The sequence below is a fragment of the Achroia grisella genome, unplaced genomic scaffold (genome assembly GCF_030625045.1).
Source record: "Achroia grisella isolate CSIRO2021 unplaced genomic scaffold, CSIRO_AGI_Agris_v1 utg1086, whole genome shotgun sequence".
In the NCBI taxonomy this organism is placed as follows: domain Eukaryota; kingdom Metazoa; phylum Arthropoda; class Insecta; order Lepidoptera; family Pyralidae; genus Achroia; species Achroia grisella.
Genome location: NW_026712572.1, coordinates 1,306,287 through 1,330,583, shown reverse-complemented (window position 1 = coordinate 1,330,583; position 24,297 = coordinate 1,306,287). Strand labels below are relative to the sequence as shown.

At 33.1% G+C, this 24,297-nt stretch overlaps 2 protein-coding genes across 2 annotated transcripts in view; one reads left to right on the top strand and one right to left on the bottom strand.

The window, feature by feature from the left end:
* The window catches only part of LOC131843406 (cell growth regulator with RING finger domain protein 1-like), a 49,654-nt gene extending 45,600 nt beyond the window's left edge, over positions 1–4,054 (bottom strand). The window contains exon 1 of the mRNA XM_059192041.1: positions 3,586–4,054. Within this exon, the coding sequence (XP_059048024.1) occupies positions 3,586–3,683 (98 nt within the window). The 5' untranslated portion in view covers positions 3,684–4,054. The remainder of the gene's footprint in view (positions 1–3,585) is intronic.
* A 1,193-nt stretch (positions 4,055–5,247) lies between these two features.
* The window catches only part of LOC131843473 (cyclin-dependent kinase-like 4), a 36,644-nt gene continuing 17,594 nt past the window's right edge, over positions 5,248–24,297 (top strand). The window contains exons 1-4 of the mRNA XM_059192140.1: positions 5,248–5,478; positions 12,440–12,629; positions 16,772–16,891; positions 23,357–23,522. Coding sequence (XP_059048123.1) covers positions 5,345–5,478; positions 12,440–12,629; positions 16,772–16,891; positions 23,357–23,522 — 610 coding nt within the window. The 5' untranslated portion in view covers positions 5,248–5,344. The remainder of the gene's footprint in view (positions 5,479–12,439; positions 12,630–16,771; positions 16,892–23,356; positions 23,523–24,297) is intronic.

Sequence of the window (24,297 nt, the reverse complement as noted above, 5' to 3'; positions counted from 1 at the left end):
TTCTGTATTTTGTTATGATATCTATAATATAAAATGAAAATAAATACGAGGTCACTAATATTTTTAAGAGCTATAGTGGATTTTGTTATCACGAAACTAAACTTAAAGACCTCTGCACTAATTACATAGGTAGACAGTTAGATAAATCATTTATTTGTACTTTTAGATAACACTTTGAACAATAAAGAAAATATAAACAAGTATAGGTACTTGTTTATATTTTCTTTAATTTTCTTGTTTATTATTTTGTTGTATGTGCGCATACAATAAAGTAATACTGGATATACTTATAATATAATATATTTTTGTGTTTATATATAATATAAACACAAAAATTAAATACATAACTAACCAGTAAAGAAATTGAAAAATGAATAACAACAACAAGTGTAGTCCACAGTGTTATCTGATAACACACAATGTATGTGTACATTACTAGTTCTGTTTGCTGCAGCTGTACAAATAATAATAAAGAATTTTGAGGATTATTTCTTGTGTTGCGGTGCCCATTTCTCAAGGAAAAACTATTTTTTTTTTATTGAAGGTTTTTGGTTATTATCAGGTGCTAAGACCTGTAGTACTGTGACCTGCATAGATCTATTCTGCTTTCAATATTATTATTAATGTTATAAATGCGAAAGTTTGTAAGATTGGATGGATAGATGGATAGTTGGGTATTTGTTACTCTTTCACACAAACACTACTGAACAGATTTTAATGAAAATTTGCAGTAATATAGCTTATCCATCAGAATAACAAACGCTATAATTTAAAAAATATATTATGTAAATTGGGCGAAATATAATGATAAAAGTGAAGTAAGTGTTAGCGTGGCAGCTAAGTACTTCATAATATTTTAGTGGCAGTAGGACCAGTAGGTAGTTTAGATAATGGGAAATATACACAAATAAATAAGAATTATCATCTGTAGGAATAATAAGAATTTTACTGATAACTGGCTTATTAGATTTATGAGGGCAACACACAAATTCCTTGCTCATTCTTTTTGTGATGAGTCTGCATTCAGAATGACCAGTAGAATAATAAAAAAATGTGATTATTCAAAAGTGCTTATATTAAGTAAGTTTATTTAAATAAAAATTATTTATATTCTATTCTATTGCAGGAATTTATTAACATAATAGAACCCATAACATTTATTGTTAGAATTTTTGGCTATTTGTCTTTATGTTTGTGCACCTTAATGTCTAAAATGGATGAAACGATGTGGGTGTGGGTTTCACTAATGCATTGTGGTAAGCTTTATTTAATACTTTTAAGCTTGTTTTATTCCTACCAGTTTATATATAAAAACATTATACAGGTATGAAGTTTTGGACTCAGCTAGTTAATAAATAATAAGATCGAGATAGAGTTCAAACAGAAATATCTAGTTTCAAGCAAGGCAGAGCTTCTATTACTGGTACTAGACAACTGACAGATATACATAGATATTTTTTTGTATAAACATAAATACAATATAATACTCAGAACAATACAATGAATGATACTCATAACAATGCACTCATAAAAACAAATGTTTGTACTATGCTAAGAATCGAACTGCAATCATTGAAAGTAAAGCATTGGGTTAAACCACTAGACCACAGAGGCAGTCAAATTATAATTTGGCAATTAGCATTACTTTAATATATTTAATTTTTCTATACCAGAAAGGGGACTACCACTGTTTACCTGATTTGATCTGCTACCAGCATTTTTTAAAATTTGCTTTTAGAATAGCACTTGAGTATGAAGAACTGAAATTAGTTTCCAATAAGAGTCTTATAAGGATACAGTCTTCAAAGGCACATAGTCATAAGAAACATTATGAATTATTCTATAGAAATAACTAGGCCCGGCTTCATACATACGGGGTACATGTATTTAAAATATTTTTTAAATCTATTTAAATTATTTTTTCCTTTAAAGTTTTAAATTTACACAGAAGAATTATATATCATTTTAAAAGTATTTAGATAATGATTAAGACGGTGTGGTTAATTTAATTGACTTATATAAAACGAGGCAATTCTAGCTTCTAATTTTGAAAATGTCATTTTTCTATTTAATCGATGATACATCTGAGGTGACCAAACCATATATATGTTACATGTTTGTATCATGGAACATTTGAACCTGCAACTATTGGAGTAAAGCAGTGTGTTTAACTGCTAGTGTTTATGAATAGCATTTTTCACTATCCGAGGTTTATCATAGAGTTATAGAGGGTTTATAGAACTGATTGCTATTGAACAGTTATAAAAGCTTTATAGAGCTTCATGAATAGAGATTTATATAAACCACTGTTATAGTGGATTTATAAAGGCTTCATAAGTTTTATGGATATGACCAATAATCTCAGAGTCTATTGTTATATATTGAACTCTATTCTCTGTTTAATAATAAAGGTCATTTAATTTAAGAAGAAACATTGTAACTTATCAGGTTTACTTATCAATTTATAAACATAACATTTGTTATGCCGTGATAATGACTTCCACTTAGCTATACAATGTAGATGTACTATAGTAATTGAATTCATAATTAAGTGTTTATGCTTATTTAAATTTCATTTAACAGGTTTACTGCAATCCTCATATAGCCATTAAATTTCTTATTTCATCAGATCTACATTCTTAAACACTCATAAATGGCATGTCACTAAGGTCTGTCAATTTATTTACATATTATTAATTAATGGAGATGCACCAAAGAGCTGGCTGTATAGCCTAAGACTTTTGCCTGCATATATGGAGAATATAAAAAACAATGGCAGTAACAACAATTATTAATTATACATATTATTAGTAGAAATGTACCTAAGAACTGGCTGTATAGACTAAGACCTTTGCCTGCATATATGGCGAATATAAAAAACAATAATAATAACAACAATTACGTTTTGTACATGTTATAAGTGGATATGCACCAATCAGCTGTATAGTCTGAATACCTTTGCCCGACTATATTGCCAATATAAAAAATAATGATGACAATAATTATTAATTAGATAACAAAAATTATAACTATAATTTCTAGGTATATATTAGGTAGCTAGATAATATATTTTGTAATAGATAATGAATTATATAGTATAAAGTAGATAAGTATTTCCTAAGGAGACTTATCAAGCACTTGCCAAACCACTTATAAACACTGATGAAATTTTAATGATATTATAGAATATGATGAATTTTCATGTTAAAAAGTATTCTTTTTGTTATCTAAGGCATGCAGATACTAATAAAAATTAAGATAATAATAGTAATAAGAAAAGGAAATAAATAATTAATGAAAATTATAAGGTAGTTACAATTTATAAACAATTGACTATTCTATCTATGTATCATCATATTGTTAGGGATAAAAACATGATAACTTTTTTTTCCTTTTCATATACAGGATAAAGGATTTCACAAAGTTGTCGTTTTTCCTCATAATAATATACAAACCTAACCTAAACACCTATAACTATGCACTTATTTGTAATTATTATTATTATTATGGAGAGAAAGTCAGTAAAAGTAACAATATAACATTTCAACTTTCCAAGATGTATACATATAGATAGAGATGGCTCACCTGAGAAGTATAACCAATACAACAAACAGAGCGACGAGGGCGCCGATCATCATAAATATATTTGGCAAGTCGGCCAGAGTCAATCCTGTCGACCCCATTATCACTTCACTATCACTATCACAAAATAATGACACTCACTGTAATAAAAACTATTCGAGAACGCATTAGTAAACGCAGTAGGTACTCCAGATTTGTTGCTTATTTTCAAGGTACCTCGACCTTGCCAAAAGAACAATAACTTCCAAACAATATGCAGCGTATTATATTAACCGGGTAAAGTGGTATATATGTTATTTAAAATTGTCAATTTATACACATTTTTGTAGAACAATCTAATTAAATATTCTCATTTCAACATGATCACAAACAAAAACAATCATTGATCGGGAACAATTTGACAAAACTGACAAAATGACAACAAAACAAATGTCAAATCAGTGAATCGTAGACACGCGCATGCACGACGAGAAGACTTCATTCATTGACGACGATTGGGTGAGTGAAAAGGACGGAATGTAATGCATCGATCTTTGTCTTTAATGTTGCCAACTTAGTTTAAGATTTTAAGCTGTTTAAAGAAATAAAATTAGGCATAAAAGTTAAAAATTGTTTGAAAAAGAAATGGATATTGATTTTAATAATGGTGAAATACTTTGATTTTATGTTTACTGCCAACATATAGTATGGCTGAAGACAAGTAAATGCATAAAAATGTTTAGTTGTTTCATACTATTCTTGATGATTTTCACCCGATATATTTACTAATCTGACTTCATGCTTATCTTATTATCCTTATATTATTAATAGTAGGAAGTTTGGATATTATGTTATTTAAGATTTAAATGAATAGAGGTAGGCAGAAAAATGGCTATATCTACCGTGAAGGAGCAATGTGGCAACATTAGACCATTTATCAAGTTACGTCTCGTTGACACTGCTGCTTTTATCACCATAAAAAGTATAACACATACTCTATCTACGGAACACATAGAATAAACTTTTGCCTTTGACCTTTCAGTATTCATTTTAAATAATTTTAATATGTTACCCAACTTCAGCCTTCCATCTAAATCGACACCGTCCAAGTGCACAATTAACAATGCCTAACCTGTTTTACAACGTGGGTCGATTTCGATGATTATTTTTTAATGACTAGGAGAATATATTTTATCTCATTTGTAACGACAACCACTTCGCATAGTTCCCAATAAGTCCAAAATACGAAATACATAAGTAGGTATATACCTACTATATATTACCTCTATATAATTTAACTTCTAAAATTAATTATATATAAACCTACTACAAATATAATAAGCAACGTGTGATATGCATATATATAAATAATATTTCATAACCTAATCTTTAATTATTTTAATTACAGTAATCTTAGTAGATACAAATTGAGGTATTTATAAGTAACTGTAAATATAAATAAATAATAAGAAGTATATCGTACATAAGTAACGCTTGATATATTTTTTTTTAATTCTATAATCAGGCTTCCAATCAACATTTTTCCCTACCACCACCGTAGCTGCTCGTTGTCATGTACACAGGCTAACAGAAAGTGTAAACAAAACGGCGATCGATAGTACAACCATCCAGCACTATAAGCTCTTCAGCCTTCAGAAGGACAACACCTCCAATAAATTTGGAACTGTTCATTTACGTTACATTTCCAGGCGTATCGCGTAAATTTTTTGACGTATATTTTGGCGGGAAATGCGCAATATTACGACGTCGTTCGGAAACGCGAATGAATAATTCGATCTTGTTCTGGGACTGGTCAAATTTCAAACTGTGGAACAACGTGGCGTCCTGTATGGAGAAATGGTTCGGTGATAAACGGCTGTGGTTATTCGGTAACAACCTGCCTCTGCTACCGAGAAGGTAAACATTTCTTTACACTTCATAATATACTTTTTACTGGGAAACAAGCTTACGGAATCGTCATATGATATAAAGTTTAGGTTTTTTAAGGATGATAGCGTAATGGTGCACTCACTTGTGCTAACGGTGGGCATATACTGGCGGGGATACCAGTAGAGGATGACAGAATGACCATGAAGTCCATCGTGGCATAGTCAGCAGGAATTTATCACGATGGGTTCCAGGGGGATCCATGATGAACATACATTTAAATAGGACGATGATAGATATAAAGGAAAGTCTAAACGAAATGAAATTTTTAGGTTGATAATGGAATGGTGCCGCCTGCCGGTTTACGCTGGCGGGGCACCAGTGGAGGATGATAAGATGAGGATGAGGGCAGGTTAGTTAGCCCATCGTGATAAATTCACCAAGATTTATCAAGATAATTTCCAGGGGGAACCGCGTAATGGACATTGAATGGTACATTGCTAGCAATAAGCAATGGCACATTACGAACAATCCCCTTTCCTCCCCGTAAATTGTTATTCCCGAGGACAAATAAAGTTTTCTGAAAAATAAAAATGATAATAATACGATTAGAATGGGTTTGACAGGCCAAACATGCTGATGGTCTATCTGATGAAAATTGTCGTATATTAATATATACGACATTTTAACATATCCATGAATGTCGATACATTGCATGCATTACCAACTGACGAGTTAAGCTCAATAACTTGTTCTCAGCAATATAATACACTCTTCACACTGGAGTTTGAGTCTTGACTCTGCATGCATAAAGACGGTTTAACTATTAATACTAAATTAACATTTAATCTACCTACACCTACCTATACCTATTGTATAAGAATAATCAATTGTAATGAAATTGCGTAAGAAACTATATTTAAAAGACGGTAAAGACGGTAAAAGACGCTGAACAGTTTAGCGTATTCCGACAGATGCCTACTGTGGGGCTCTGGTTTTCAAATGGACCCTTATCTCCGTTTGAACATAATATAAATAATAATAAAAAAACTAACTAAACGAAAATATATTCTAGTAACTGTTAACCTTAAAAAATCAGTTTGAGTGTAACCATGTCACTAATATAATATCTCATGACAATTCACACAGCGCCAACTAGTAGCAAATTAGGCAGAGATTGCATTATGAGTACTAGATAATTGATATAAATACATAGATACATTATCTTCTATAAATACATATATAAAACTTGTCTTATGGGTAATATACATACACCTGATAATATATTTTGTTTCTAAATACATACATAATATACACAGAGTCATTAAGACTGCATAGTTATATTCAGACTTTTTCTTTTGTTAAGTAAACATAAGCTTTATTCTGCCAGATTATGCCAGTTAATATGCATATGTCAAATATATTGAATTCTGCATCCTGATGCCATAATACAAAGTTACCTCCATATGATAAGTTAAGCAATTCACGTTGCACTATCAGGTTTATCATTCGATTACGCGTTAAATTATGGTTGAAAACTAATTGTGAAATTTATCAGCATCATCATATGGATGAAATTACAGTGAACAATGAAAGGGGAGATCAATAGGTCTATCACGTCTCCTGAAGTTGTCGCGTTCAGGTAGCCGAGTTTGGTTATTAAATTTTAGACTTTACTAGTTAGTTAGTTTGGTTGTCTCTCATTTAATTGGACGGTAGCATATGTTCCCAATCTATATCGTCAGGGCATGCGTCGGTCTTTGGCGACGCGAGAGCCCTTGACCATTACACTCTTGGGTTGAGGTTGTGGATTTGTAGTCGTCAGTAGCAGGACGGCAGAAAAACTCGTTGTGTCCAATATATTTATTTATTTAACTAATGCACACAATACAATATATAGTGCAGTACATTTGGTGGATTTAACATCATGCGGCATTTTCTACCAGTCAACCGTATGTGGTGCAGAGAATAATTGTTGACGGTGCAAATATAATAAACGATAAACAAAATATAAACAGATCGAAAAAATATAATGTATATGTATATATATCTATGAGATACAATAAGACTTTTCAAAGAAATAACGAAAAGGTTTGTCGACATCACAGAAGACCGAAGAGCTGGCAGCCACCTTGGACAAAGAATTAGGCTAGCTATTCAAAGAAGGAACGCTGCCAGTATCTTCGGAACGTTGCCTAAAGGGGGGTCCCTTTTAATTTTAATAATATATTTTAGTCACTATATTATATTTTTTAAGCTTTTTAATTTTAGGTTCTTAGTTGTACAATTAGGCTATGTAAATAAATTGATAATACAATTAAAATATAAACAAATATTATTCACATATATAAATAAATATTTACATATAATAATATATATGCGTCAGTAATATATAATAATTAATTGTTCTTATAATAGTACCAGTTAGTGAACACTTTTATCACTGCCGCTCAAATTCCCCGACTCCAACAACTTTCTCTGTCTTTTTTGTGACCGGGAAATGACTGAACTGTTAAACTGGCGATGTTGCCACAAATCTAATCCCTTCCATACCGCGTCTGAGTACTATAATCAGATATACTGTAATTGTAGACGTTGTAACATAGTAAAGAGGATTTTTGAGTTATTTACTTCATTACTACCATTATACCTTGACAGGTAAATTTCTTCCACGCGATTTTTTCTAGAAATTATCGTGATATTAATTCATAGAGTAAAAATACATAGTACGGAAGCAGGATACGTTAGTCATCCTGAACGGCAAGGAATGAGCTTTCACGTATTACATAATATAAATGATTTATTGTCGAACTCACTTCCATCGGAAGTAAAGCGGTGTGCTAAACCGGTAGACCATCAAGACCGTCAAATATGTAAATATCGAAAATGCACTTGCATAATAGGTTCATAATCTTACGTTTATCTTTCTAGAAACCTTAGTAGAGGCTCCTAGATTAGCTATACCTATATATTAGAGCATAGATTCCATAGCAGAGTTGACTAAACAACTTTCACAATTGAGTGTAGGTTTATATAGGATAGATGCAGTTGCCCTATCATTAAATACTACTAAATTGCACCGCTGACCTCTAACGACTGAATGCGCCACTTCCCCTATAATGTCATGGGTTTCTTATTTCTCGGTCATTTTAAGTTTTTAATACATATAATATGTATTTATTTATAAATAACTTTGTTGTAGAAAAAATATAATATAAGATGTAAGCTATCCTATCTTTCAAGTTGGATCAAAATGCAGACAATGTGCAAATCAAATTTGCAATCGCTTCAGTAGTTTAGGAGTCCATCGCGGACAAACAACGTGACACGTAATTTTTATATATAAAGATTAGAAGAGAGTCAATAAGCAAAAGACCTTATTAACTTATATGAAAAAAAAAATAAAGTTATGATACACCCTTCTGGTGATTTCAATTTATTTAATTATATTACATTATATTCTATGTAATTTTTTATTTTTCCACAACAAGGTTACTGTTGTGGAAAAAAATTGTAATGTTAGAAGAGGATCAATAAGTAAAAGATCATAGATTTGTAATCAGATCTAAGTAGCCATAGGGACGTAATTGGGTAAGAAAAAAAATGAAGTGGAATTAGAGATTATCCTTCTTTTATAATATGGAATTTGGAATTGATCTATACAACCTCGGTAGGCAGTCTGGATGTTTTCTATGTATAATATATATGTATTTACGAAAAACACCTATGTATTTATATCAGTTAGCCAGTACAACCAAGCTTTAGGTATCTTAACTTGGGTCTAGATGGCGCTCAGTGAATTGTCTTGAGATTATTATCACTATTGTTATTTTACTACCTATACTGGTCCTACTGTTAATAAAATATTATGAAGTATTAGTTTACCTATTCAGTTTCGACTGCTTTCTGCTTCACTTCCTTGATTTATCTTTATATTTCGCCCAATTAACATAATATTTTTTTAAATTATTGCCTATATGTTATTCAAGCTAGGATTACTGTAAAGTTTCATTAAAGCCCGTTTTTGCATGAAAGAGTAACAAACATCCATCCATCCATCCATACTCACAAACTTTCGCGTTTATAATATTAATAAGGTATTTCAAAAAAGTATTATAAATTCGAAAGTCTGTCTGTCTATTTCCTATTCATGACAAAACGACATAACGGACCTTAATGGTTGACATGAAGATAAATTGTAGATATCTATCACAAGGACGGATGTGGATACTTTTTATATTAGGAAAAACACGTCGCGGGTCTGTTAAAAAGTAATATATTTTTTTTATTTTTATAACTGGCTTTAGTTGTAACAACAAAAAAAATAAAAAAAAAGAACACGACATCTGTTAAAAAGGTAATATACTTTTTTTTTTACTGGCATGGCTAAAGCAGTGTATAAGTTAAAGCAATACATCTGAAGTGCCTAACACGTACGCTTAGGTAAGCTGTATTATTGTGGAATAATTCCACCTAAATAAATCAGCTGATAAGGGTTAATTACGGGTTGCTTTAGTAGCGCAAAGTTGACCTTTAAAAAGGTCAACTTAGATAGCATCGATCCGTATCGGAACAGCATGTTGCATAGACGACTGATGTGCACAAAGTTAGGTCTGCATTTTTAAATAGTCAGATATTCGTAGAGGACACGTTATACATAAAAAATATAGTACAGTTCAGAAATACTTTCTTTTTTGAAGACGCTTAAAATTAAAACAAATCAAAAATCATGTAGGACATTTTAGCCGCTTATGAATGTCAAGTTTGTTATATTAATATATTTTCCCTGCCCTTCAGTTCAATATACAGATTGAGAAGAACTGCCCAGAAACTCAACTGAATTTCCTATACATTCATACAGTACATGTTAAGTATAGTACAAAATAAATATAGTAGAATTGAGAAATACTTCCTTTTTTGAAGACTGTTCAAATCAAAATAAATTAAATCGAAAATAATTCATGTAGGACATTTTAGCCACTTATGAACATCACGTTTTATTGTATTATTATTTTTTTTACCCTACTGACCAGTTCAGTATACATATTTAATCGAGAAGAACTGACAAGGTTATATAGGTGTTTTTGTCTAACCTTATATAAAATATAACAAATGAACAAAAATACATTTAATGAAATAAATAAACCTCTCCTTAACTTCTCTGATCCATATCCAAAATTCAAAATTATCCTGTACTATAGTTTCCCAAACTTTGATGTTGGCAAATACACCATAGTGCCAAGCCATTACAAAAGAAAAAAAAAACAAAAATACACGACACAAACCATTAAATATCTGCGTCTAATAAATGTAATACATATGTTACAAGATAGCACTGATAGCTATAGCACAGGTGTAATACATAGTTTAGGTTATCAGGGTTCTCATTTTGTATTGCGCAACTTTCTACCATTTGATTGCCTAGCTAACTAACTTCAACTATTACATACTGCTCCTATTATTGTTCTATCTTATGGTTATACAAATTAAACATTAATATTATTAAATGAAAATACCGTGCACGAAAAGCAAACGGAGTTGCAGGTAACTCTAGTATTAAATGGATATCGGTAGATCTGGGCGAAGACGGAACGGGCCGCTAGTATCCGAAACACAAGTAGTTACGTTATATTCGGTTATTAATATTTCAAGGATGATTACATATCGATTAGAATATGTGTACTGATTCCATATCGAAATTAAATAGATAACGTGATGGCTGTCATTTTATAAATTATACACATAAAAAAATATATTTGTATAATTATCTATGTATCTACCAACTCATAATTAAACTCATTTAAATTTTCAATATCATAATTGTAATTCTATTGTCTTTGGTTGATTTTATTTGTAACATTTGTAGTTGATGGTTATAACCTACTCTGTGCGTTTTACAAAATGAGAGTGTGTATTGTAAAGTGGAGGTAACCGCCAAATTAAATGTGTAGTCTAAATTCCATGTCCTTTCCCTTGGTTTAGCACACCGCCTTACTTCCTATGGTCGTTAGTTCGATTCCTCACCCGGTACAAGCAATTATGAGTATGATTGATTGTATCGGTCTGGGTGTTTTCTATTATTATGTATGTATTTACAAAAAAATATCTATAAATATATATTTATATCAGTTATCTAATACCCATAACTTACGATTAGGTGGTGTTGTATGAACTGTCCTTAGATATTATTAATAATAATATTACACACAAAATCCCTTTTCTTTTCCATTTCAGTTGAAATTTACCTATAACTTTTCAGTTCTCGAAACACGTTACGATTATGAATAAAATAAGAGTTACATAGGTATAGAAATCAATGGCTAATGGCTTTTGTTCTAAGAATTCTGTAGAGAGTTAACTGGAAACAAAATAAATATATAGACAATAAGTTCAGTACGCTTTTCCCTAAAAACCTAGTATTTTGTATAGAAATACTCGTTTATTATTTTGGCTTACTATTTAGTTTTTTACACCTCAAGGACGTCAGTTTGGTTTGAGCTATTACAAAAAAACTGTATAAATTTAAATACCTCACTGACTCGCTTGATAAACACCCCGATAACAAATCACGTTAATCAGAGACGGGTGTGTAACGAGTATAGGTTACGATATGTCAAATATACAATTCGGAATAATTTCGAGATGAGAAGAACTAAAAAGAAACTCAGCTCGTATTATTTTCAAATATCTATATCAAATAATATACTATACTATATTATTTCTATTATTATTATAGTTGACAATGCCTCTGACTATTCCACTTGGAATTATAGTCGTGAATATTTCTATGTGCAATTAATTCTAATGACATATTTATTTTAATTAATTATTGATTTTTCTTTTTATTATTGATTAGAATGACATAAGTATAATAATATATAAAAATTTACACGTCTGTATACTGAATACACTGGACATTATATTTAATATTGTATATACCTATAAGCACTGTATTTTGCAAATAAATGATTTGATTTGATTTGATATGCAGATCCCGCGCGAGCAGTCGCGCTATGGAGCGCTATGAGAAACTCGCCAAACTTGGCGAGGGTTCCTATGGCCTGGTATACAAATGTCGTAATAGGGACACAGGGGAAATTGTAGCGGTCAAGAAATTTGTGGAGAACGAGGATGACCCGCTCATCAGGAAGATAGCGTTGAGGGAAATACGCATGCTTAAGGTAATTTGATCATAAAAACTTACTTACTTTCCTATGTAATATTGATTAATTTTGTATTTAGTTGAATTGAAGCCTGTTTTAAGTTAAAGTTTCTCTAATTAAAGATTTCTAATTGCTGCAACACTAGCCTTGAGCTTATTGTAGGGGTTGCTGTTAAAACATTTTGTCTATAATCATTGATGAAAAGTGTACAAGTAAATAAAAATTAATTAAATCCAACAAGTCGTGGTAGATAACACTCTCACATGGGGGAAGGGTATTGTTAGTAATGTGGATTAATAACCCCATTGCTTGCAATGTACCATGTTAGGTTGACCTCCACGCGGTTCCCCCTTGAAACCATCATGTTAAATTCTTTGTGAATTACCCACGATAGGTTAAGTAACCTGACTTTATACTCATTTATCATCTACCACTTGTGCCTCGCCAGCGTAATACCGTTAGCGTAGGCGAACGCACCATTCCATTATCATCCCTTGAAAAAAAAAAACACGTTCACATGACTTCGGTTTGACATATTGACGTCTTGAGCCATAACTACTACCTACCCTGTGGTTTCTAATTAGTAAAGATTCCAAATACCATTTACCATCAGATGGGAAGCTTGTTTGCCACGATCGTAGTATAAAAAAGAACTTCCTCGATAGACCTTAGGTATATTTTTCCATAAGTCACAAAAGGAGCTCATAAAGACTCTCAAAGTTAATTCATTCTAGGAGTTTTTGGCGCTATTTTTAGGGAATAAAAAAGTTTTCCGATTGTGCCTAGGACCTTAATCAATAGAAACAGAAACAGGGTCTTTGCACTCACTCGTGGCCTAGTGGCCTAGTATATTTGTGACTGAATGTCCAGTAACGGAAACACCAATAAAAACCTAATAATTCCGAAAGACTGCGGTAGTCTCGCCCGCTGCTACATTAGACACACAAATATAACTAGCACAATATGCTCTTTTTGATACCACGAAGGTGGCAATCATGCATACGGCCCATCTGATGGTAAATGGTTACCGTAGCCTATGGACGCCTGAAACACCAGGAGTGTCAGGGAAAATATATGACTGTATCTACTGATTAGATTGACATTGATACCTAAAAGTGTATCCCGGTGCCGACCCTTAACTCATTTGAAAAGAATAAGTGCTGAATTTCTAGTCTGTCATTTCGTCTTAGTTCGAAACCACTCCGAATTGACGATAGATTTGACATATCATATGTATAATAGAGATATGGTATGTATTACCTAAATAAATATATTTTGATTTTATTTGATTTGTATATTATTACTATTATAATCAGAGAAAGGGTAAATTAGTAAATTGAGCCCTTAAAGGGCTAAATGCGCAACATTGACATATGGAGTGCATGCGTGGATAGACCGGCACTTATATATAACAGAATAGATTTTTTTTTATTCAAGTAAACTTAATTTAATCACTTTATCACTCGTCATTTTTTTAATCTACCGATCATTCGGCAAACGAAACGAGCAAGAAACTTTAAGCGTTGCTCTTTTAAATAATCGTTGTAACTTTACACTTTTAATCCGAAATGTGTGAATACAAACTACCAACTACATATGAGTATAAATATGAATAGACCCACATTCCGATATCAATTACCTATTCATATGTTTAAAGTGCACTACAAAAGCAAATTGTGACAACGGTAATCGATTTCCGTCACCTCGCTACTATGATAATAGGTTGAACTCTATCGATCGTTATAAAGTATGTTAAATTATTTCTTTTATCAACACCTGGTTTCTGGGTCGTCACCTGTGGCATTGTAAGGCAGTTAATAGGTATTTAGCATTTATGGGTGGGGGTTAAAATGTTTTAAAACGTAGCGTAAACAGTCATAAACACGACTGTAGGGTGTAGGTACTGTGTCAAGGTAGACTCTACAAAGTGGACTCTACTAACCTAAAACAGCGTCACAGACGTGACTTACGCACTTTTGATAAGTTATACTTATTTTTCTAAATCTACCGCTCATTGGGAACGCTGTCTCATCTCCATATACGTAGAATAGAAGAGAAAAGAAAATTCTTTATTCAAACAAACTTATATTGCGCACTTTATCTCTAGTCATAGTTATTTTTTAATCTACCGTTCATTCGGAAAGCTACCTCATCACAAGAAGAATGAGCAAGAAACTTTCGAGTTGCTCTTTTAAATAATTATTGTAATTTTACTTTTTAAGTTGAAATGTGTGAATAGAAACTACCAACTAACACTAATATTTAACTTTTTAAGGAAGCTTGAAACATATTTGTAGGCTGTTGATTAAATATAAATAAATATGACTTTTCAAATTTGGATAATTTTAGCCTTAAGGAGATGAAAGTTTTTTCTTATTGATGATAATGGAATTATGTACCCCCGCCTGCGCGGTTTACGTTGGCGGGGCACCACTGGAGGATGTTAAGATGAGCATAAGGTCAGGTCAGTTAGCCCATCGTGGCAAATTCACCAGAAATTTAACATGATGGTTTCGAGGGTAAACCGCTACTAGGTCCACCTGACATGGTACTTTCTAGCAATGGGGTTATTAATCCATATTACTAACAACCACCGTCCCCCCAGAGAATGATTGTATGGTCAATTTTAAAGCTGGACGTATGAAACTTTTTTGGGATTGGATTTTTTGGGTTAGATTATAAAATATATGTATTTAATCAAGGACACAATCTCATCTTCCGTATTTCTCTATACAATACCTAAAGTTTAACATGGAAATACAATAGAGGTCGCTGGCTCATAGCCTGACAACTTGAAACCTTCATCCATCTAAACTCTATTTTCAAATGCTATTGTATTTTCTCTGATTATAAATGTGAAAGCAAATCCAGTTTGTTCCATTACTAGGGCTCGCCACAGCTTTGTGTAATTTGCATACTTATAGTTCGTGTCTGGAAAATCTAGTCCCGCGCGCTTATATATATTGCTTTGTAGGGTTTATTGTAACTGTTATAAAATCATTTTACAATCTAGTTTACGCTAATACACGCCCCTAAAACACTATTACATGCTTTAAGAGAATCACAGTATAGGTAAGATAATATTACATATAGATACATAGTAAAACCTTCCGATGGTCGTGAGTTCACTTCCTCACGGTACAAACAATTGTATTCATTAGTATGACTGTGTGTATTGGTCTGCGTGTGTTTATTGCATACTCTATACAAATATTTACACAAAAAAATCTAGGTATTCATATGAATTGTCTAGTACCCAATCCATAAAACAACGTTGGGTGAATTGTTCAGGGAAAATATATGACTGTGTCTACTGATTAGATTGACATTGATACCTAAAAGGTTACATAAATATAATAATATAGTTTTTAGTTAAATATCAATATTTTACCGTCTATATATATAAAACTGAATTGGTGTTCGTTAGTCTCGCTAAAACTCGAGAACGGCTGAACCGATTTGGCTTATTTTGGTCTTGAAATATTAGTGGAAATCCAGGGAAGGTTTAAGCGGTGATAAAATATGAAGAAATTGGATGTAAAATAGCAAAAACAACATTTTTATTTCCCCACACAAACTGCGTTCAGAAATTAATTGCGTAACTAAACTTCAAAAAACCTGCGATATAATTAATTTTGGGGCGGAACGAAGTTCACGGGGTCGACCAGCAATAGTATATTTTTAAGAACCTTTTTTAATTAAATATAGGACTTAATTTATGTCAAAATCAGTGGTATACATTACACGTTATATTTATAATAAAAAAAAACACTAAACTAATAATTATTTTATAAAATAGCTTAGAATATAATTGTTAATAATGAGTGTGTAGCGGTTTCTATATTGATAATCGCACGCCTCGTACTTGTTATTGTATAATTATTTATTAAAAAAACATCTATTCAAAAGAGCAACACACAAGTAAGAAACTTGTGTGTTGCTCATTCTTCTTGTGATGAATCTGCTTTTTGAATGAGTAGTAGAATAAATATGACTATTCAAAAGTGCTTGTATTGAGTTCACTTAAATAAAGATTATTTATATTTCTATTTCTATTTCTAATATTTGGGGTTACCCAATGATTGCTATAGCTGCTATATATATGCTACAGTATCCTTAGTAATTAATTAGAAATTTACTTTAGTTTTTTTTTCTTCTAGAATCTAAAGCACCCAAACTTGGTGAATCTGATCGAGGTATTCCGTCGGAAACGTAAGCTGCATCTGGTCTTCGAGTACTGCGACCACACAGTGCTGCATGAGCTGGAAAAGTATCCCGCAGTGAGTATATCATTCATTATAAATTCTATTTTTTATCTAGACTACTTGTTTTATCTGCCGCATGGACTTTGCCATTTTCTAAAAGATTTTTTTTTATGTACCAAAGTGTCTACGAGTATAAATAGGCACAGCACCATAGACCCGCCCCTTCAATCGATCCCTCGTCCAATTCTAATGGGTATAGAAACTACACTCGGCCTGAGCCGAGGTTCGAGTCTAAAATCGTATACGTCAGGCGGGAGTTGGTCTTCAGCGGCTTCATAAATCCTTCCGAAGGTTTGGAGTGCCATCTGCACTCGTCGCCTATTGTCCGGTGAAGCTGTAAAAGCCAGCTACGGCTTACGGCATTAGAGTAGTCAGAAAAAAAATCTCCGTACCATATCATTTGACGGCCTTGGTGGTCTACCGGTTTACTACACTGCTATACTTCCAATAGTCGCGGGTTCAATTCATCGCACGGTACAAAAATTTTAAGTTCTGAATTTGATTGTTTTGGTGTGGGTGTTTTCTATGTATAGTATGTATGTATCTACAAAAATGTATTTAAGTGTTTGTAACAGATGTCTAGTATATAACACAAGCTCTGCTTAGCGTGAGACTAGATGGCACTGTGTGAATTATCCATTATTATAAAAAAATCACACTATATCTCACCTTAAGTAAAACATATTTTACAAACAGAAATATGCGAGAGAAAGTCACCGTCACCTTCCGACGATTTTGTACTATATAGAATCTCAGTAAATTAAATTACTCAGTAAAATTACAATAGTATGTCATTTTTTTATTTATGTCCAATTATATTTATCAATTGATTTCAAACAGCCATACATTTCCAATAAGAGACTTTGCTAACTAGGCAAGTCGGTCATCAAATGATGTGCGTAAACTTGACTTTATATAGATACCGTATGGTACCCATTCTACAAACAAGAAAGCATCAACCTCAAGTAGTTACATTGACCGTGTAACACGAATCAGAGTTCACAACAATAACTACTTGGAGGTTATGTGATGATTTTTATGGATGGTCTTTCTCCATCAAAGATATATTTTTTCTCCATAAATTTGTGATATATTGTTAAAGAAAATATCTAAAAAATTTTTGATACGTACATTGGAACTACGAGTATATTTCAAGAAATTAAAGACCAGTAATTAGCAATCAATTCTTTTAACGCAATTACATGCATCTTATAAAAGATAATTAGACTCAACACGGAGTATAAGTCCATCTTAACCAACTAGTTTAATTATACGAATCACTTAATTAATGAAGTAAAGAAGTTTTGAATGGATTTATCGTTGGAATGCTTATATGTATGGTATATTATTGGGAGCTGTGTAATGTAAATTTATATTTAAAAGTATCTACTACACTCCGGTGCATGAATGCTTGTATCCAATACGTTACTTATACACATATCTACCTATCAAATTAAATCTCATTCAATTATATGTTAAAGTATTTATATTATCTGTATAAATAGATTTCCTAAACAAGAAGTTACATGTTACTTAAATAAGTATCAATATAACATTATGTCATTGATGTCCTTACTACATAGTTAGTTAATTTACTAGTTAGTCTTGTGATAATGGAACGGTGCAGTTGCCTGCGTTAACGGTTTACACTGACGGGGCACTAGTGGTGAATGATACGATGAGCATGAGGTCAGGTCAGTTATCCCATCGTGGCAAATTCACCACGAATTTAACCAGGTGGTTACCAGGGGAATTGCGTGGTGGTCAACCTGACATATTACATTGCTGGCAATGTGGTAAAGTTCACATTACGAACAATCCCTTCCTACCGACTGTTTGGATTAGACTATGTGATTTAGTGGGTTCCATATAGGGAGCCCGAGATGCGGCTTACTACTAGAGTGGTCCGTCGGAGTCGCAGTGGACTATAATTTTGATCCCGTGACTCCGGCATATGGCGCTGAATGACATCTTGAAGTTTTTAGTGATTATGAATTTTACAGTACCCGCTTGCTTCCCCCGGGTCTCCATGAGGTTTCTCTAAGAAAATAGCTAATGTGATGTAGGGTCCTTGCATCACTCCTAAATCCTCACAACCACTAGTTCATTTAGCAGTCACAAGTTTGATAATAAAGAGTGAAAGCAGGAAAATAAATTAAATAACCGATGACAAATTAATTATAACAATATCCTGTGTAGGTTAATGTAATCTACAACATCTAGGCAGTGCCAACGAGGGACCATTAGCAAATTCTTTAAGGGTTTTCACCTTGAAAATCAATACTCCAAATATGATAAAATATATTATTTAACTGCCTCGGTGGTCTAGTGTAAACTAACCTAGACCGATACAATCATACTCATGAATACAAATGTTTGTGTCGTGTGCGAGGAATCGAAACTGCGACCATCGGAAAAATCGCTAGACCATTGAGCCCGTCAACATGATATGTTTTATTTCACATTTATTTACTTTGAAATTATTCAAATATTGTGTATTTAGGTGCTTTAGAAACAAATGGGATCTACGTCAGCACGGTACTTAGTTCTTGTTTTCATGATTTCTACTTGCGTTTTCGCGTGTCTCTACCAACAGTCTCAATATCTGATCTATTTATATCGCGAGGGTTGGCAGGCGACCCTGACCCTGCGGAGGTTATAGGGTTAATGACGGTAAATACTACCCTGATGTTTTTATTCCTTATCTAGATTAATAAGAAACTACTGTGGAATTTTGTACAGTATAATTACAACTACAGGGTAGTAGTAAGGACAACCGTTAATTACTGTAACCCTTCAAACATCTTTTTGTATTTTTTATTATGATCGTATTTTGACCTCTGGGTCATCATTTATTCATATAAAACGTTTTTTTTATACTATGATTGTGCCAAACTAGCATAAGGCCTTTTTGATGGTAACAAATACATGGTAGTAATAAGGATACCTACTACCTCCCCTTACTGCCACCCTGTATTTAAAGATCTTGTATTTTTTATTATGGTCGAAATTCGACCTCAGGGTCACCACTACTTCATATAAACCGTTTTTTTATACTATGATGGTGCCAAACAAACATATGGCCTATCTGATGGTAAACGGTTTCCGTAACATATCAATAATACGTTAATATATCCTTCTTGAAAACCCGTATGCAAGAAAACCTCGGCAGGTAGTGCATTTCACAATAAGTGTAGTCACTAGAAAGTTTTGAATTTCAGCTTTGTTTCTTGTCGAAAACGGTTCCGTTTCAAGTGTAGATATTTTACTTAGCCTTTGTTTCGGCCATACCCTATACAACGGACCCTGTATAATTAATGCTAAAATCGATTCAAACCTACAGACCACCGGTCTTTTTGTAAAGCTGTTATTTACATATAGCAAATACTCGGGCGATGACCCTTGAGTTACTGACTACATTTTCAACTGTATGTTACATGAAACTCGAAATATCCAATTTAAACGAGTATCCAAATTACGACGGCCTGAGTCGAAGTTCGAACCTCTAGCGGTGCCCTCAGACTAAAGTCGTATCCGTCAGGCGGGAGTTGGCCTTCAGCTGCTCCATAAGTCTTTCCGCGGGTTTGGAGTGCCATCTGCACTCGCCCCCTATTGTCCGGTGAAGCTTTAAAGGCCAGATGCGGCCAACAGCATTAGAGTAGTCTGAAAAAATCATGAAATAATATATAAATATATAGAAAAAGGTCTAGATGGCACTGTGTGAATTGTCCTGAGATTATCATTATTATTATTATTATATACACTGTAGTAAATTATTTACTGTCACTACCTTATTCATAAACTATTAAATTATCCTATACATGCATTTTAAACCTTATGTACATTATTTTAGTACATTTTTTCAAATAAATAGGGATACAAGAATCCTCGTGCACGTTTGTACAAGATTTTGGCTTGCGTATATCTGGCAAAATACTACGATGTAGGTACGTAGAGCACCAAATTGACGAAATATAACGATAATAATATCCTTGGACAATTCACTCAGCGCCATCTAGTCCCAATTTAAGCAGAGCTTGTGTTATTGGAACCAGACTACTAATATACATACGAAACACCCAAACCGATACGAACAATCATACACATGAATACATATGTTAATGGCTACTAATAAATACGAATGTTTATATACAGTGCGAGGAATCGAACCCGCGACCATCGGAAATAAAGTGTGCTTAACCACTAGGCTACCGAGGCCGTTAAATACAATATATTATCAGATTAATATCGATTCAAACCCACAGACCACCGGCCTTTTTGTAAAGCTGTTATTTACATATAGCGAATACTCGGGCGATGACCCTCGAGTTACTGAGTTACTGACTACATTTTCAGCTTTATATTTCATGACATATTCGCTACAATTGAAAGTATTTCTCTAATTACTTTATATAGAACTAGCTGTGCCCGCGACTATGTCCGCTTATTATAGTGACCTTGATCAAATAAAGAAAGAATATTCAATAATCTATAAAAAAAGGCAATGAAAAAGTTTCATCGTTGTAGCTTCAAAAACGACGAATTTCCATGCAAATTTTTATCCCCTATTTTATTTTACCCCCTTAAAGGTAATATTTTTACATACTTAGAATGTCATATTTATTTATATTGAATCAACAGTCTAAAAGTAAGTTTCAAGCTTCTAGCTTTAAAAATGACAGTGCTTCCATATAACCCTTCATTGCCTTACCCTTGCAACCCCTTACAATCCTTGTTCTTTATTTATAATCAATCAATAACCTAAAATATAAGTTTCAAGCTTCTAGCTTTAAAATACTCCCATACAAACTTTCATCTCCCCTTACAACCCTTTTTTTGCTCCTAAGGGCTTTCTCAGGGTCGACATTATCTGTATACAAAATTTCATTTAAATCGGTTCAGTAGTTTTGGCGTGAAAGCGAGACAGACAGGGTTACTTTCGTATTTACAAAATCAGTAAGGATAATTTGCCACGTTCTGTTTTATTTTCTTTTGCTAATTCACTGAAAACCTGTTATTGGCTTTCTCTAGATATGTACTTTTGATTAATGTATTAGATTGTAAGCTGTTGGTTTTCTAATAAATAAATAAATAAATAAGGAAGTAAGAATGGCTCCCCCGCCTGCGCTAACGGTTTGCTGGCTGGGCACTAGTGGAGGATGATAAGAAGGATGAGGTCAGGTCAGGTAACCTTATGTAGCAGGGATGTTTCCATAGGGATAGTTTCCAGGTGCAGCCACGTTGAGGTCATACTGACAACGTGCCAGAATAATAATATTAATAATCATGGACAATTTAGTTAGACACGTCTAGTCTGAAACAAGCACAGTTTTATAGGTGGATACTAAAAAACTCAATAATAATAATAACTCTGCACAAATAGCGATGTCTAGTCACAAACTAAGCAGAGCTTGAACTGTCAATACTAAACAACGGATAAAACTTACTTTAAATGGTACTTTGTCAATACATACATCGTCTATACAAAATTTCCAAACCAATGCAATCTCACTTATGAAGGTAGCGTGTAAAAATCGAACCCGCGACCATCGGAATTAAGCCGGTATGCTAAACTGCTAGACCACCGAAGGCGTCGCCTTAAATTCTTTCGTGCCGTATTCGCTAGAAATTAATTCTTTTTTTATGTATAGATTACATTCATTAACATAATACGCCATATTTACAAGGCGTAAATCCACAGAGTCTTTCGCCACAGACACTAGCTGATGTGCTAACAGGTCGTCTGACCTCGCGGGGGCATTCCGTTTATTATCATTGTTTGCGCAAATTGGTCTAGCAAACTTCCTCCGTACTATTGTCAGGCTTCATTGTTCTATAATTTTATAAATTAAGAGGAGTGTGTCCACGCATTATATTACAATTTATATATAGTATTCGTTCTATCTCTTTTCCGAGACCTTGCGTCTCCCTTCCCTTTAAATTTGAATGGAAATTTAAATATTTACTTTCCGTTCTACTCGATTTACAAAAAAATACCTTTGTATTTACTGTAATAATAGAGTAAACATTAAGGTATTTTTTTGTTATTCTGGAAATTCATTATAATTTCAATGTATTGCATATTTTTATAATGTCTTTGGTTGTACATACGAATTAGCTAAATACCTATATTTAGCTCTTTTGTATGAAGAACTTGGTTTCTTCTTTCAATGTAGAAAAGAACAAACTTACCTTTTATTGGTGAAAATCGACTTTTTCGTGTAACTCTAATACAAACTTGTTTAAAGAAATAAAGGCTCGTGTGAAACGTTGATATTAGTTTCCTAATCATATAGATAAGATTTCATCGACTTTAATTACTATAAAAAAATTTCATAGAAAACATCCTACATTTTGTATGGAGAGGGATCGGGGAAGCACGTTTTGTACGGAGAGAGGTCAGGGACATGCAGCCTTAATTTTGGTGCACTTTGATTTCTGTATCGAATTAATATATTACCCAAGTCCACCATTCCCCAGGGTTGCCCCGAGCTGCTGTCGAAGCAGATCATCTGGCAGACGCTACAAGGAGTGGCATACTGCCACCGGCACAACTGCATACACCGCGACGTGAAGCCGGAGAACATCCTGCTGACCAGTGAAGGCGTGGTGAAGTTGTGCGACTTCGGCTTTGCTAGGATGATCAGTGCGTATTGTAAATTATTATTTATTTTATACTACTGAACATAGAATTTCGTTTGGGACACATAATTGAAAGAAATGTTGCTGTAGTCCTATTACAGCACTACCTTGATACTGCTTTTCTCGTAAAATACTACAATCATGAATTGAATGAAGTAATTACGAAATTAAGAAAAGTTAAAGACGTTGATCTTTCATTCGGTGATAATACAGAAAATGTAGAGATTTCAGTGATGTCGGATATTGTTGTAACAGGCCTGTAGGATCAGCGCTTTAGTCAATCAGAATGTAATTGCGTAGAGTATTTTCTAGTGAGGATATTGCTAAACCTGGACTCGGAAAATTGGCACCACTATTACCTTATCCCTTCCTTCCAATCCTTAACCTATCCTTTTAATTCCTTCTCACCAGGTGGAAGCTGCTCGTCAGAATACTCCGTGCATACCATGATACCATTCGGGGTGGATGTTCGACGGAGAGCTAGTAACTACCTAATTGTATTTAGTAGCTCGTTTTTATAGCTTTTCTATAGAAAGCTCCTAGTAGGCGTTAGGTCTAAAAATATTGTACAACGTCATACATATGCCTGCCTTTACATTTGCATTGAGGTATATTAGCATATTAGCTGAACCCGGGACCTCGTAACCGTATAATAATATGTTTTGTTTGTTAACCGATTAGATTAAAATATACAATACATTTTAAACGAAACTTAACACAATATATTTTTGAACATCGCATCGCGTACAAACGCACTGATAAATTGTAACATCATCATC